Here is a 13,635-nt window from a genome sequence, read left to right as displayed (position 1 = left end):
AACAAGAGAGAGATTGGACTTTCATAGAATCTTACAATAGCTCTTGGAGTGACATTTTTCTTCACTGTAGTAAATAATACAGTCAAGGTTAGAAGTGTTCTTCCAAAATGAACATAAGCAAACTAGACATGATTACAAATAGATCATTACATCCATGTTACATCTGTTCAGATGTTTAAATGTTGGATTGTGGCTTTGTTTCATGAGTTGGGTATGAAGTCATTTTTCCTTGGAGCTTTGAGTAACAGTACCTACAAGTTTTTTAACCTACCTGTACAGATCAGTGTGGAAGGTGAAAAACTGATTATTCCTCTGAGGAAATGTCGCTTCCTTTTTCTTCCTCCTTTCTCTTTTCTCTATGTAGTAATACATTGGATGACATTTTAAATAGCTTTCTCAGATTACCATTGCTTTTATGAATTCCTCATTAGCTTCCTATTAGTCGGACCATCAGATGGAATATTTTTGGTGACTTCATCATCCTAAGAAATAGTCTGTGTATATTTTTTTTTATTTTTGCCCCCCAAAATGTGTAGCCACTCAGCTCTTTCTAAATAAGACTGTGTTTTGAAGCTAACTCTGATCAGCACAGCACCTGTGCAACATTTAAATTATACTGGCACTGAAAAAGTTGGGAAAATCAACTCTGAAATGAGGTAATTTATCACCTGAAAATGTGCTCTTAATGAACTGGACATTGTCATTTCCAGCAATCTTTCTGTATTATACTGTGTTCTGAAAGAGACAAAGAGATCTTGGTATAGATTACTGCGCAGTTGAATCACCTTTGCAGCAGGTCCTTAATTTGTGCATTACTTCTTACAGTAGGAAAGATATCTTCATTGTTTAATGTGGTGGATCAGTAACTGTTTAATAAAACAGAGGTTATTCGTTTTTGATTGTTGTTGTTTTTTGCCTTTTTTTTTTTTTTTCTTGAAGATATGTTGAACCTCTAATATTTTTTGTGCTCCGTTGGGCCAGTCCAGTGTGCTTAGGCACACACTGGATTAGCACAGTAAATTCATTAGGTATTGAGGCTGCTTAGCACCGCATGGTCAGGCCTGCCAGATGGTTGTGCTTGGTGGCTCAGGCACGTAGAGAAAAAGTTGCATTGACCTACAGTGTCAAGTACCGTGTTGTTCACCTGGAGGTGAACAGGTGCTTTTGCCAGCGCTGCTGTATGAATGTGTGTGAGTTTCCAGACACTGTGGCAGAGCCCCTCATTAATTGTATGGAAGCTAGTGCTTGGTAAAATATGTTAAGCACATTGCACATGAAGTGGAAAAGGGAAGCTTTTGTTTGCAGCTTAGCTCTTAGTATACATCACCTGGTCGTTACCTCTTTATGATACTTGTGAGAATTTAATGTACCTGGATCTCTGTTGCTGAAGTTCACTATTCTCTTTTCTTATGTTCTTCCCAACTAGCTTTCTTTCTAAAGAAAGCCATGGCAGCCTTTTGCTTGCATGCAAATTCATATAGCCCCAGTAGTAAAGTGCAGATGTGCAGGTGATGGGCATCATTTGCTATTAAGGATAACATTTCAGCTCAAGTCAAGAATCAGAAAAAAAAATGGCAAATGAAAAAGCAATAAAGGGTAGGGCAAAAAAGCACGAAATCCCTTGATTTCCTTCAAGTTCATACTTCTAATACCAGGTATGCTGTTATGTCTTATATATTCTTACAGTGTTTTCTGTGCACTTGTTCCACATGATCCATTTGGACTGTAAATGTATAAACTTGGTCGGCCATGACGATTGACTGCCAAATGTTCTATGCATGCTTTTCTTTCCCTGTTTTAGGTAATACAGCCAAGGTATTCATTGAAGTGAAGGATGAAAATGACCACGCACCTGTCTTTACCAAAAAAACGTACATTGGAGGTGTCTCTGAAGATGCTAAAATGTTTTCTTCTGTGCTTAAAGTTAAGGTAAGACTGCAGTTTTTACATTAGCACACACTTCCAGAAGAAAAATACTTAACGTTTTCGTTTTCCAGAGGAGATTATGGAACGTGTGTCTTCTAAAACTGCTTGAACTCAGACACTGGCAGTAAATTCCCTTCGATTGCTTCTTAAATACAGTCAAGCACAGAAAAGTTTTTTTGTTGTTGTTTGTTTGTTTGTTTTTTAATAAAACCAGTATTTGATGATGAATGTGAGTCAGATGGTTTCCCTTTTCCTGTGTATGATTTACATGCATTAGCACCATATTCCAGTGGTTATTGGTACAGGAGTGATTTTGAACTTGGAGTTATTTCTGTTGAATTTATGTGGTCATCATCTGAAGATTTGTAGCTATCATTATATAAGTTAATGTTCAGATGATTCCTTTATGTTTGACTGTTAGTGTTAACCTTAATTTCTTCTGACTTCTTTGGCAGCAGGATGTTTATGCTTTAAAAAGTAAAACGTGGTTTCTGTTTCAGGTTAGGGAAGCAATTTCATATCTGTGCACTGACACAATATGTGGGTAAAACAGATTATCTGTAGTTTAAAAAAATGAAATAAAATTCAAGGAAATGTAGTATATGGAATGTAATTAGCTCGGGCAGAAAAAGAGCTTAGAATAAAAGCTATTTGTTTTCTTTAAAATGCTTTGCGATGCAGTCTTTTGTGCTAGAGCCAGCCTGGGCTGCCAGGACTTTCCAAGTCAGCTTGTTTCTTCTACCTGTATTTTGTTACCTCAGCAGGCCTCCTGCATCTTTTTTCACTTTAAGTGTTAGTGGAATAGCTTTCAAGTTGCTGATTCTAGCTGATGCATGAAAGGGCATGGATATATGACATGCTAAGAGTTTTATGTTGACCTCATGATGTATTTAGAGCACCAGGAATGGAACAGAGAATATCAGAGCTTGTTAAAGTTGTCCGCTGTTTGCAGTCCTCCCCAATTAAACTCAGAGGTTGCAGAAACGTGGAAAATGCATTGATTATTGGTGAGAAAATGCACTGATTATTGGTGAGAAGCTTCTGCAGACAAAACTCGCTAATGTTGTGAAGTAGTCGAGTATTTTTTTTATTATTTTTTTTTATTTTTATTTTTAATACAGTGCTTTTCTGAGGCATGTTTTTAGCCCCAGAATACTGATGTTAGTCTTTCCTTGAAATGCATCCAGCAGTCCAAGTAAACAGCTGGGAATTTTTACTGAAATGGCCTTAAATTACACCTTAGGTTGGGTATTAGGAAAAATGTGTTCACTAAAAGGGTTGTGAAGTATTGGAACAGGCTGCACAGGGAAGTGGCTGAGTCACCATCCCTGGCGGCCTCTCAAGAAACATGTAGCTGTGGTGCTTAGTGATGTGGTTTAATGGTGGACTTGGCAGTTCTAGGTTAAAAGTTGGACTAGATGATCTTAGAGGCCTTTTCCAACCTAAATGATTCCATGATTCTATGAAACGCACTAGGGAAGGGTTTGTTACAGTGCATAAATCCGCTGTATGCCCATAGCTTCCTTCCTAGCTTCTTCTGCAGGCAGGCGGTCTTTGAGGCCACAGAAGGTAGGGCTGGACTCCCTGAGTGGGGCTGGTGAGGAATGGCGAGTTGCATGCTACCCTGGGACAGCGCGAGGGCTGAGCATGTTTGCTAGTCCCCTGACATCTGCGGACACGTGGCGGTCTTGGTGCCACTTGGCCTTGTGCCCTCTGCTGTGCCGCGGATGCTGCTGTTAGGTGGGTAGTGCGACACGTCACCTGCTGGAAAGGCTGGTGCCCAACCTGTAGGGCAGTTCAGGGGACTGGGTCGGGTACATCTGTCAGAGTGTTATTAGCAGCACATTGATTGGTTAAAAAAAAGGAGCAACACTGATTGTTTGGGAAGAAGTAGGGAGGAATTATGCTGCAAGGAGATTCAAGATATGCATTGGTAGCTAGAAAGGTTGGTTAGCCCAGAAGGCATGTTGAAAAGGCATGTTTCTTTACTACTACTTCATTAGGTGTGAAAACTCAGTTCCGACTTCATAAATGAAGCCAAAAATGTCATCTAGGATGTACAATGCCTTTGTTTATTTTAAAGAGCTATTTCCATGTGAATAAGGAAATTACAAAGCAAGTAATAAGGCAGCATTGTGTGTTGGAAATAACACATTCAGAAAAGGATTTGGAAAGTTTGCTTTTATGAATTCCTTTTCCTCCATCTTCTGTATTGAACTGTCAAGGTACAACAGATTTCTACTCTACATGAAATAGCTAAATGTCACCAGATGTCCGTGTGATTCAATGAAGGGGGAAATGCAGATGCCCAAATGAAAGAAATAATGGTAGTATTGCTGTTGGGGTGATCTCAGACCGTAGTTGAACAGAGTTTGGAAGGTAGAGGTAATACTTTTTTTAGTATCCTTTTTTTTCCCTCCAGACATTTTGTCAGTTATTGCTTCTGGCTGCAAACCTTAAACCGAAGCTCTGGCATAATCAAACATAGGAATCAGAAAACTGTGTCAAATCCATGAACTTTAGAAGTGCTGAGGATGCAATACTGCACAAAGATATTGGAGTAGGTAAAGAAAAGCGAACAGCGAAGTTATTTAGATAAAGGAACATTTTGTGGATGAAAGTAAATGAAACATAAGGAAAAAGTGTAAAAGTACATTATGAGTTAATCATACAAAATGTTAACAGAACGTGAAATTCTACCTATTTTCTGAAGATGCATTTCTATTTTTTTTTGGCATAGATCCTCGTTCATGTCAGTCAAGAGGATGAGTGAATACAATAGAACAGGCGTACAGGCAAGGGATATTAAGGGGTGAAGAAGAGGAATCTGCTTTTACCCATCAGAAATATTTCACACAGAAAAGGAGGTCAGAGGACAGAAAAGGACAGTCCAAGAAAAATAGGAAAGAAATTATAATTTTATGTCTCTAACCTGCCCAGTTAAAATCCGTGACAGGGTTTTCCCTGACGTCACTGACAGGTAAAATAGAACAAGGTACAAGACAGAAGATGTAAGTAGTGGATGGCATCAAGCACAAACGTGTGTTTTATTAAACTAAAATGAGAAGCAGTTAAGAAGTGCCTGCTGGAGAAAACCTGGCTGGAGTGTATTGTTCTAGCACCACGCATCTGCAATGCTCAGTGCTAGTTAGCTTACTTTCTGTCCTTAAAAAAAAAAAAAAACAAGTAATTGTTCTGTTATTTAGATCCAATACCCATTCCAATTAGAGTGTTAAGAAGTATTAATCAAATGAATGTCACTTCTTGAAGAACTCAGGTGAATAGAATTAAATGAGTAGTTTTCCAAGCTGAAATTTTCACGAACGTTAATAAAGTACGCAGAGAGCTTGTACTGGACAAATTACTCACATTGCCATTCTAAAGGGGGAACTAAGCTCTAGGTAGGAGTTTTAAATCCACTTGTTTTCACCTTCTGCATTCACTAATAGTTGCTAATTTTTAATGAAATCTGAGCTGTTGTGAAAAGAAACTGATAAATACTCTGCATGTTCTTATTCTTCCTGTCAATGTTGACTTTGATCTTTAGACCTGGTTTTGAAGGGTGGAAAACCTGTTCAGTATAGATGGTTGAAATCACTCTTATTGGGTACAGTGGACCAACATTCCTAATTATGAAGAGAATCATCTTATTTATCTCAGCAATGCCATGTAGTCATGTTGCGGAGAAGTGTGTGATTCTTCCCATACGCTGAGACCCAAACTTGCCAAGTTTTCCCCTGTACTTCAAGTAAGTACCAGCAATAAAGAGGTGCTAAATGTGTAGGGGTCACATTAACTTTTATATTGGTTTCTTCTGCCCATTTCATTATTCTGAGGGAAGGAGAGAGTGTTAATTTTTAATTCAGGTGTAAGATTGTAGTTACCAAAAAGGAAGGTACCCTATATTGAGCCAGTCTTTCCCTTTTTTTAAACAAAAGTATTCTAGAGGTATACCAGGGACTGTGTTGATTAACTGCTGGCTTCTCTTGTTCCTCTCTTGATTTTTATCTCTAAGCAACAGATTTTGCTTGAAAACCTGAAAGCTGAAGGTTTTTATGAGTGGTGGATGATAACAGATAGCAGGTCAGCTGTTTGAAAGTGTCTGCTCCTCCTTTTTTTTTGTGATTGGCTTCTCTGTGTGTGTTTATATATTTAATACCAACTCTTGCTCACTGCTGTCTAAGGGCCCTGTTTTTATATCTCTTGTGCCATGCTCCGAGTAACCTAAGGGAATTCCTGCATCTGTGGATGAGGCAGATGTAGTTAATGGCATTATTTAGTACCAGGGCATTTACTGTGCTGCCATTATGTAGAGGCAGTTGTCAGGGTTTGGCTCACTAAATGAGGTGGGATGCTTTAAAATTGTACACAGGAGGGGATAAAGCAAAGCCTGTAAAAGGAGGGTGTATTAAAAGAGAAACAATGAATGACGAGACAATTCAGTGGAGAGCGGCTTGGAAGGAAAAACAGCACTTGATCAGAGGCTGAGAAGTGGATCCATCTTTTGATTTCATATCATAAAAATGCAACTCATGTTAACCGTGGTATATTGCTCATGTCTCTTTCCTTAATTGTGCCATCTTTATATACTGTAAAGATCTTGGAGAGAGAGGTTTTAGTGATAATTGATAAAAAGTTTTTATTTAAGCTTGCTTAAAAATAGTGTGGAAAAGCACATCCTCTGAAGTGGGGTGTACATTGATACAGCTAATTACAGTTATGCTAAAAAAAATGTGCTGAACTACAATTCATTATTTCTAGCCGTTAGTAAGGAAGAGCTCCAAAATGTTGTTTCTTCCATTTCTGCTGTAAAATAATGTTAAATAATTATACCTGAAAACTAGTAGCAGAAGTATTATATTTTACGTACATAGCTGGCTTTCCTGCTTGTAGAAAATACTGTGAATAATTACTACCGCTTTGAGAAGGCAGATTTTCCTTAGTTTCAAAGCTCTTCAAACATATTTGGAAAAAGCAATTGACAGGTCAAATGTAAAATGATTTGTATGTCCTGACTGAAGCTGAAACTTTTGATATTTTTTTTTAAATTGAAATAATTTATATCTCTTTAGATAAATGTATGGCTACATGTAGATAATTTTTAAAAAGAAATATTTTGGAAATAATCCAAGAAAAAATTCCAAGGAAATAATCTAGGAAATAAATCTCTATAGTAAGGTGGGATGATAGCATTTGATCTGTCTTTGAGAAATGTGAACAAATCCTTCATCATTTCTGTTGTTATACCGTAAGAATCTGAGAAAAAAAAATACTGCAGGACTTTTGTTCAGGATATCAGAGGGTGATGCTGAATCTTTGGTGCAGAATTACTTTTTCTTTTTAGTGGTATTCTTATCACTTTATCTTCACTAAAATAACAGGCTGCTGGCAATGTTAAATAGTAAGCAATCTCCGAGGACAACCAAGTATAAAATAGGCTGTGTTGGATTTTTTTACGCCTTAGTTTTCACTCTGGCAAGGTTTTAGTTTCAGCAGATAAAGATATACTCAATGAGAACAGTTCTAAATGTCCATGAAGAAACAGTCATTTTCATGACCAACTGGAACATGTTTCTGTTGAATTGTCTGGGGAAGATCCAGTTAGTTTTAAAATAGTTTCTGAACTCTGAAAGCTGTCCTCAACAAAAGTATACTTTTTTTTTAGGCTGGGTCCTTACTTATTTGTACAAATACAAATCTTGTTCTGCAAGAAGTACTGATGTTCTTAAGTGGAAAATTGATGCAAGGTTGACATCTATGGTTCATAAATGCATTGTCAGCTGAACCTCCACTGATGACAGTCCACCATTTCCTTTGACACACTTGAAAGGAAAGGAGGTGGGGTGCTTGACAGTAGCCCAGAGACGTTGTTCCAGGAACTCGTCTACAGTGAAGGCGTTGGACGCTTTACCAATTGCAGATTTCATCTTGAGAGGAGTAGATGATCAATTATGCTGCAGGAGGCACCAAAATGAACAGGCAACTTAAATATTATCTCAGCTGGTGCTGGAACCTAGCCCCAGAATGCTCAGAATTAGGAAGTTATAAAATCTAGAGCTTTCAATAATTAAACGTCTCAATTCTTACAGAGAATAAAGCAGATGAAAGGTGGAGATTTCAGGAGAATTAAAAATACAAACAACACACGTGACCCAGTGGGCTATCAGAATGAGTCTATCAGAAGTCTATCAGAATGAGTCGAATTGATCCAGATGCGAAGTTAGGACCTCTGACTTGCATATGGACTATAGAGGCATTTAAGATTTCCTAGCTGGATACTGAATCACGTGTGAGAGCTGGGATTCAAGGTTGATTCTGGAGGTAGTCCCTCAAGGAGCATGGGCAGCAACTGACCTTTGTAAGGAGGAAAACAATCACAAACCTTACTGCAGGAAAAAAATACAAGAAATAAAGCTACTACTGACTGAAGAGAAAGAAGAGAGACAGACTGAGAAACAGGAAAAGAATGCATTGATTAGTGAGAGGTAACTGCACTGACGTATTGGAAGCAGACGGTGTGTCTCCCCTGTGAATTAGGCAAAAGTGAATAAATGATGCAGTGGCAGAGAACATCGGCAGCACAGAATCAGGGTCAGTGTGGAGAAAGGAGAACTGGAATCTGGAGCTTCTTCAAAGAGGATATTTTCTGCTCCGAGCTTGAACAGGGGAGAAACTGAGCTCAGTTTGAAGTGTGAAGTCCTTGGATATAACCCATCAGAGAGAAACTGAGGACATGATTTGTCCTACATACCGAGTAGCCTTATACATGATTTGTGTAGATAACAAGGTAGAAGCAATCCTGTTTTATCTGTGTCTTTTGTGCCTCTGGGTGTAGTGAGACAGATCCTTGTGTTGTATCACAAAGTAGAGGACAAAGTCGCTTTCATCCTTGTGGTAGGCTTCCTCTCGTAAGGAGCAGCATGCAAGTAACAGCCCTGGTGAGTGTGTGCGTGCTGTGGTTAAATCATCAGCTTACAAATACTGCCGTGAACAATTGTAGAGGAAAACTGTCTTGGATGACTACTTGAAAATCCAGTAATGGTTGCTAAACATAAGCAGGCACTTCCAAAACAGGAATTCCCCTGAGCTGACAGCAGGAGAGTGCTGTGGCAAATACCATGTGTATTTCCTTGGTCTTATTCTTCCATACACAATTCCATATTGCCAGAGCTGGAGACAGGACTTGGGGCTAGATGAATCCTTTCCCTAACTCAGCATGGCTGTCTTAAAGTCGTCTTAAAAATGATGTTTGCCATGGTGAAGGGTCTTTGAGCAGGCTGGTGTATACTGTTTCTGGAAGCCCTGATTTTGGAAAGACTGGGGCTGGCTCCTTGAGTGAGAAATGCCTTTTTCTGCTGTGGCAGAAGGAGATGCTGGACCTCCTGAAAAGACGTGAATTTCAGAGCACTCCTGCTTTCTTTGTTTCACTGTTGGCTGATCAGTGATGGATTAGGATGCCTCAGCCACCTGTGACCCCAAAGGGAACATGGTAGTGGCCTGTTATGAGCGGCTGGAGCAGACTGGCAACACTAAGGGAAAGAGGAAGGGGAGCTTGAGCATCCAAGCCAAACTGATTAGCAGGGAAGTAGGAAGCAAACAGCACATATTGCACGGTTGTTTCCAGCTTCTAATTTCCCCTGCTGCATCTGTAATGATGTGGTAGGCACCAGGAGTTAATTTGGTGATATAATTCATAAGGCCTGAATTCAGCAAAAATACTTAGAATCACAGAATCACAGAATGGTTTGGGTTGGAAGGGTCCTCAAAGACCATCTAATTCCAACCCATAATACTAAGCTATTGACAGGTTTTGCATAGCCAATATGGTTTTGGGGACCTTTCTAGAGTAACTGGTACAGCCCAGCGTATGCCAGAGCTGCGCATAGAGGTGTATTATTTTGGAGGAGGACTCTTCAGTGTTTTATCTTTGCCAGCATTGGTGTCACCTCAGTAATTCAGAATATTCTGATTTTGTCTTTCAGTTGTCTCTGGTAGTTCTGTGGTTTTGACACTATGGCAAGCTGTAACACAGTGGGTTGCAGCTGTGGCTGTAGGGGAGGGTCTTCATGCTCCTCAGCTCTGTCTTGAGAACAGTGATCAGGTTTATTGCAAGCAGCTGGTAGGTGCTGTTTTATGGATACTGAAATTGAAGGGGGAGGGGGGGCAGAGCTAGCTACATTATACTTGACATAACAAGTTACAACCTGGGTGCCTATATCTCCTAAAGCCTTTTACATCCGAAGATCAGGGTTTGGAATTTCATGTCAAGCCCAGCACCAGGTGGTGGTTTGGTTTCTGTTACTGTTTATCACGACAGAAAGCCAAGACTCATCTTGAATCTTTCCCTTTCTCCTGAAAGCCTCAGGTCAAACCTGTTTGTGGCTTTAGTAGGGCGCTCGAGTGAACACCTCACCATTCTTTCTTATGTTCAGGTATCTTCAGTCTTGGCTTCCTGAAGTTTGCAACACTGAACTGAGCATCAGAGGGCAAGAGAGAAGATCATGCTAGCAGGGCTGCACTGACAGAGAGCTCAGCATACCAAAGCCAGGACAGCTTTCCAAGTGGGGAGGTCTTACGGACACCATGGAGCTGTGTTAACACGGTGCTTTAAGCCAGCGGCTCTTACCTGCCAAGAAGCTGGAGCAGGCCTGTGCAAACAGGTTGGCTTCATCCGGTCACTGTTGGTGGAGGTGCCTTGGGAGACGACTGATGGAGGGCTAGGTTAATAGCAGGCATCTGAACGGCTGGTGTTTAGGTATTGATACGGCTCCTGCAGTTAGATGCGATTTACGGGATGTGCCTGCTTTTTATTTGCCATTGCTGTAATTAAATTAGTTAAGCGTAGTAATCACAGTGGCAGGCACTTGCCAGCAGTTAGCATTTCGTGGCAGTTTAAGCTAATACAATTTTCCCTCTTTTTTGAATAGGGGACTTAAAAAAAAAATAAAAAAAAAAAATGAAAGGACTTAGCTAGGATATACTAAATTTTAGGTGGCTAGCACTGTTGTTATTAAGGAGGTTCCAGAATTATTTTACAATTTGCATAGAAATTCACCATGTCTTTACTCCAGAGATTGTTACATCAAACAATATGTAAGTAACGCTTTAAGTTTCTAAAAAGATACCTAGTTTTGCAAGTTTCTTTTTAAACTAAAGAAAAATAGTTGGAAATGCTGGAACCATGTTGGCATCAATACAAAGATGTGCTTACATCACAAGCTAGGATTGATGGCTGTGTTTATTCCCAAATTCTCAGGTGATCCATTACCCCACTGAGATCTGCAGCGGCCTCTTCCAGCGGTTGTCCAGGCCAAGGGTTGTGAGAAGATGCCCTCAGCATTCTTCCCACCTGTGCACCTGTATTTTTCCAGGGGAAACCAGGGCTGGGAGCAGGGCAATTTCTGCTCAGACTTTGCCCTGGGGAATCGGTGTCATGCTGCCACTCCACTGGGCTCATCTCCAGCTAGGCAGATCTCCAGTCCTGTATCGTTTTGGTGTTTAATAAGTTATTCCCCGTTACCTCTGTGTCTTTGTACAATGATAATTGCAAATATGAATGGCTTATTTTTGAGGAGTGCAATTTATATAAAATTAAGACAACAAGCTTTATTGTCCTGCACAAAAGCTACAGCTTTCACATTAAAAAAAACACAATTAGTTCCTCTTTGAGTCCTTAATGATTTGCTGTAGTCATTAATTTTTAATACAGCTATTCATGTAAATCATTTTTAGATAAATTTGTCACAACTATACCACTGCTGAACATTTGTGTGTTTAACTCCAGTTGCTTAAATCATGCTGTATTCAGTGTCTTACACAAAATTCCCCCACCACCACCATCAAAGCACAGTTCTTCCCCTCTTGAAAAATATTTCATAAGACACCCCAGTCTGGGCACTGATTATGCCCTACAGAACCTAGTGAGTAACACTGGGAGTAAGAAATAAACAGCTGTTGGCCAGACACACACAGCAAAATGCAGGGAGAGACGAAAGCTAGTACTGAGTACATAATGTTACACACAAATTGAATTTAGAGACAAATAGGCCAATAAAGTATTGGATAAACACTTCTCTCATCATGGAAATGGTTACATATGTGACTGAGGCAGATACTATAGATTGCTTCTCCCGGCTCTATAAGGTGCAGCAATTTTGCTGGCAGTTGTAATTGCTCTCATAAATATATTCATTTGAATGTAAAATTCTTTTAGAATAGGGCAATGTGTTGTCTTGCACTAGATTTTCAGAACGATTCCTATAAATAGGTAAAAAAAAAAAAAAAAAAAAAAAAAGAAGCTTGATCTCAGAAGAAAGCTACAAAGCATCAAAAAGTCACTTCCAGGTAGAATAAATTTGGGTAATGATCTGCAATATGAATTATTCTACAGGAAGCTTTTAAGGTCAATGTCCTCTGAAAGCTGATGAGTGCTAATGTCTATAAGAAAAAAATAAAAGGAATATATTTGTTCAAATGGTACTTCTTAACCGAGGCTTTTATCTTTGCATCTTAAAGACCATGTTTTCATTGCTAATAGCTCAGCAAGAAATGTGGAACTGTGTTAAATACCATTTCTCTTGTAATGATAGCTGAGCCTGATTATCACATCTCAAATGTACAAGCAGCTTCACAGCCATCTTTTTTAGCCTGCTCATTTCACCCAAGGCCTGTCAAAGATGCACAACATGTGGATGAGATCTTTGGAATCCAGGGTGATGTTTTGATGCAAGATCAAAGTGCTTGAGCAAAAGAGTCTTTAATCCTCTACCACGACCCCCTCTGAAGAGTTTCTGGAGAGTTGTTTGACCTGGACCCTGGCATCAGTAAATAATCCTAAAAACAAGATTCCCCCATTAATGGCCTGAGTCTAGTTTTCTCAAAAATATGCTGACTGGCGGGCTTCTTTCTTGTATTTTAATCCAGAGAGGTTCCTGGCAGAGTTGTGCTGGGGTTGCAGTGCACCAGCTGTAGGCAGTCCTGGTTACGTTGGCAGTGCAGTCCTGAACGCCCCCAGAGCACAGCTGAACTGGAGTAAAGGCAAAGAAATGGGGAAGGAGGGGAATCTGAAGGAAACGCCTCCTGTGGGAAGCTCCCATTACTTCTGTTCTTCTGTATGAGCATGATTTACCAGAACAGAAAGGATTGGAGTGATTTTGACTGCTTGAGTATCCTAATTTGGGAACCTTAATAACGCATTAAACCATTTTCTTCAAGAGAATTAGCTGCTCTCTGCAGAAATTGTGGTAGCTGGGAGCCCTGGTGGTAGGACAGCTGCTTTACGCCTTGGTTGCTGGTTATTTGGGTTTCCCATCCGCTCTGTGGCCATTGCAGCCAGGCCTGCAGTGATGGGACGGATCAATGCTTTAATTACAGCTGTGGTGGTGCTCAGCACAAGGCTTCAGGTGCTGGACAGACCTGGTGGGGATTGGTGTTACAATAACCTTTTCCATTCTCTCACCTTTTCTGCAGGTCTTTTTTTTTTCCCCCAGAATTTTCAACGTATATGAGAGCCCATTTCCATGATTAAAGGTCATGTCATGCTTTTTGTTATGAATGTGTTAATTAAAAACAGGTGTAATGCTCATAACTGCTAACCTATGAATGCTGTGGTTTGAGATTTGCTATGCATTTCATCATATTAGAATTAGCTATTTTGTTTTGCCACTGGTATTTTCATCTAACTGATTTTCTTCTCAGAATGAGGACTGG

At 39.8% G+C, this 13,635-nt stretch overlaps 1 protein-coding gene across 12 annotated transcripts in view; it reads left to right on the top strand.

Moving 5' to 3' along the window:
- Positions 1 to 13,635, top strand: part of PCDH15 (protocadherin related 15) — a 721,430-nt gene that overhangs the window by 652,916 nt on the left and 54,879 nt on the right. For 11 of the 12 annotated variants that reach the window (XM_035329710.1, XM_035329721.1, XM_035329709.1 and 8 more), the window contains one exon: positions 1,802 to 1,929. In XM_035329710.1, the coding sequence (XP_035185601.1) occupies positions 1,802 to 1,929 (128 nt within the window). Of the gene's footprint in view, positions 1 to 1,801; positions 1,930 to 11,182; positions 11,444 to 13,635 lie in introns of those variants that run through there. The other variant, XM_035329719.1, reaches the window with a different exon arrangement.

This window comes from Oxyura jamaicensis, chromosome 6 (assembly GCF_011077185.1).
Source record: "Oxyura jamaicensis isolate SHBP4307 breed ruddy duck chromosome 6, BPBGC_Ojam_1.0, whole genome shotgun sequence".
NCBI classification, from domain to species: Eukaryota; Metazoa; Chordata; class Aves; order Anseriformes; family Anatidae; genus Oxyura; species Oxyura jamaicensis.
This window is presented reverse-complemented; position numbering and strand designations above follow the sequence as displayed.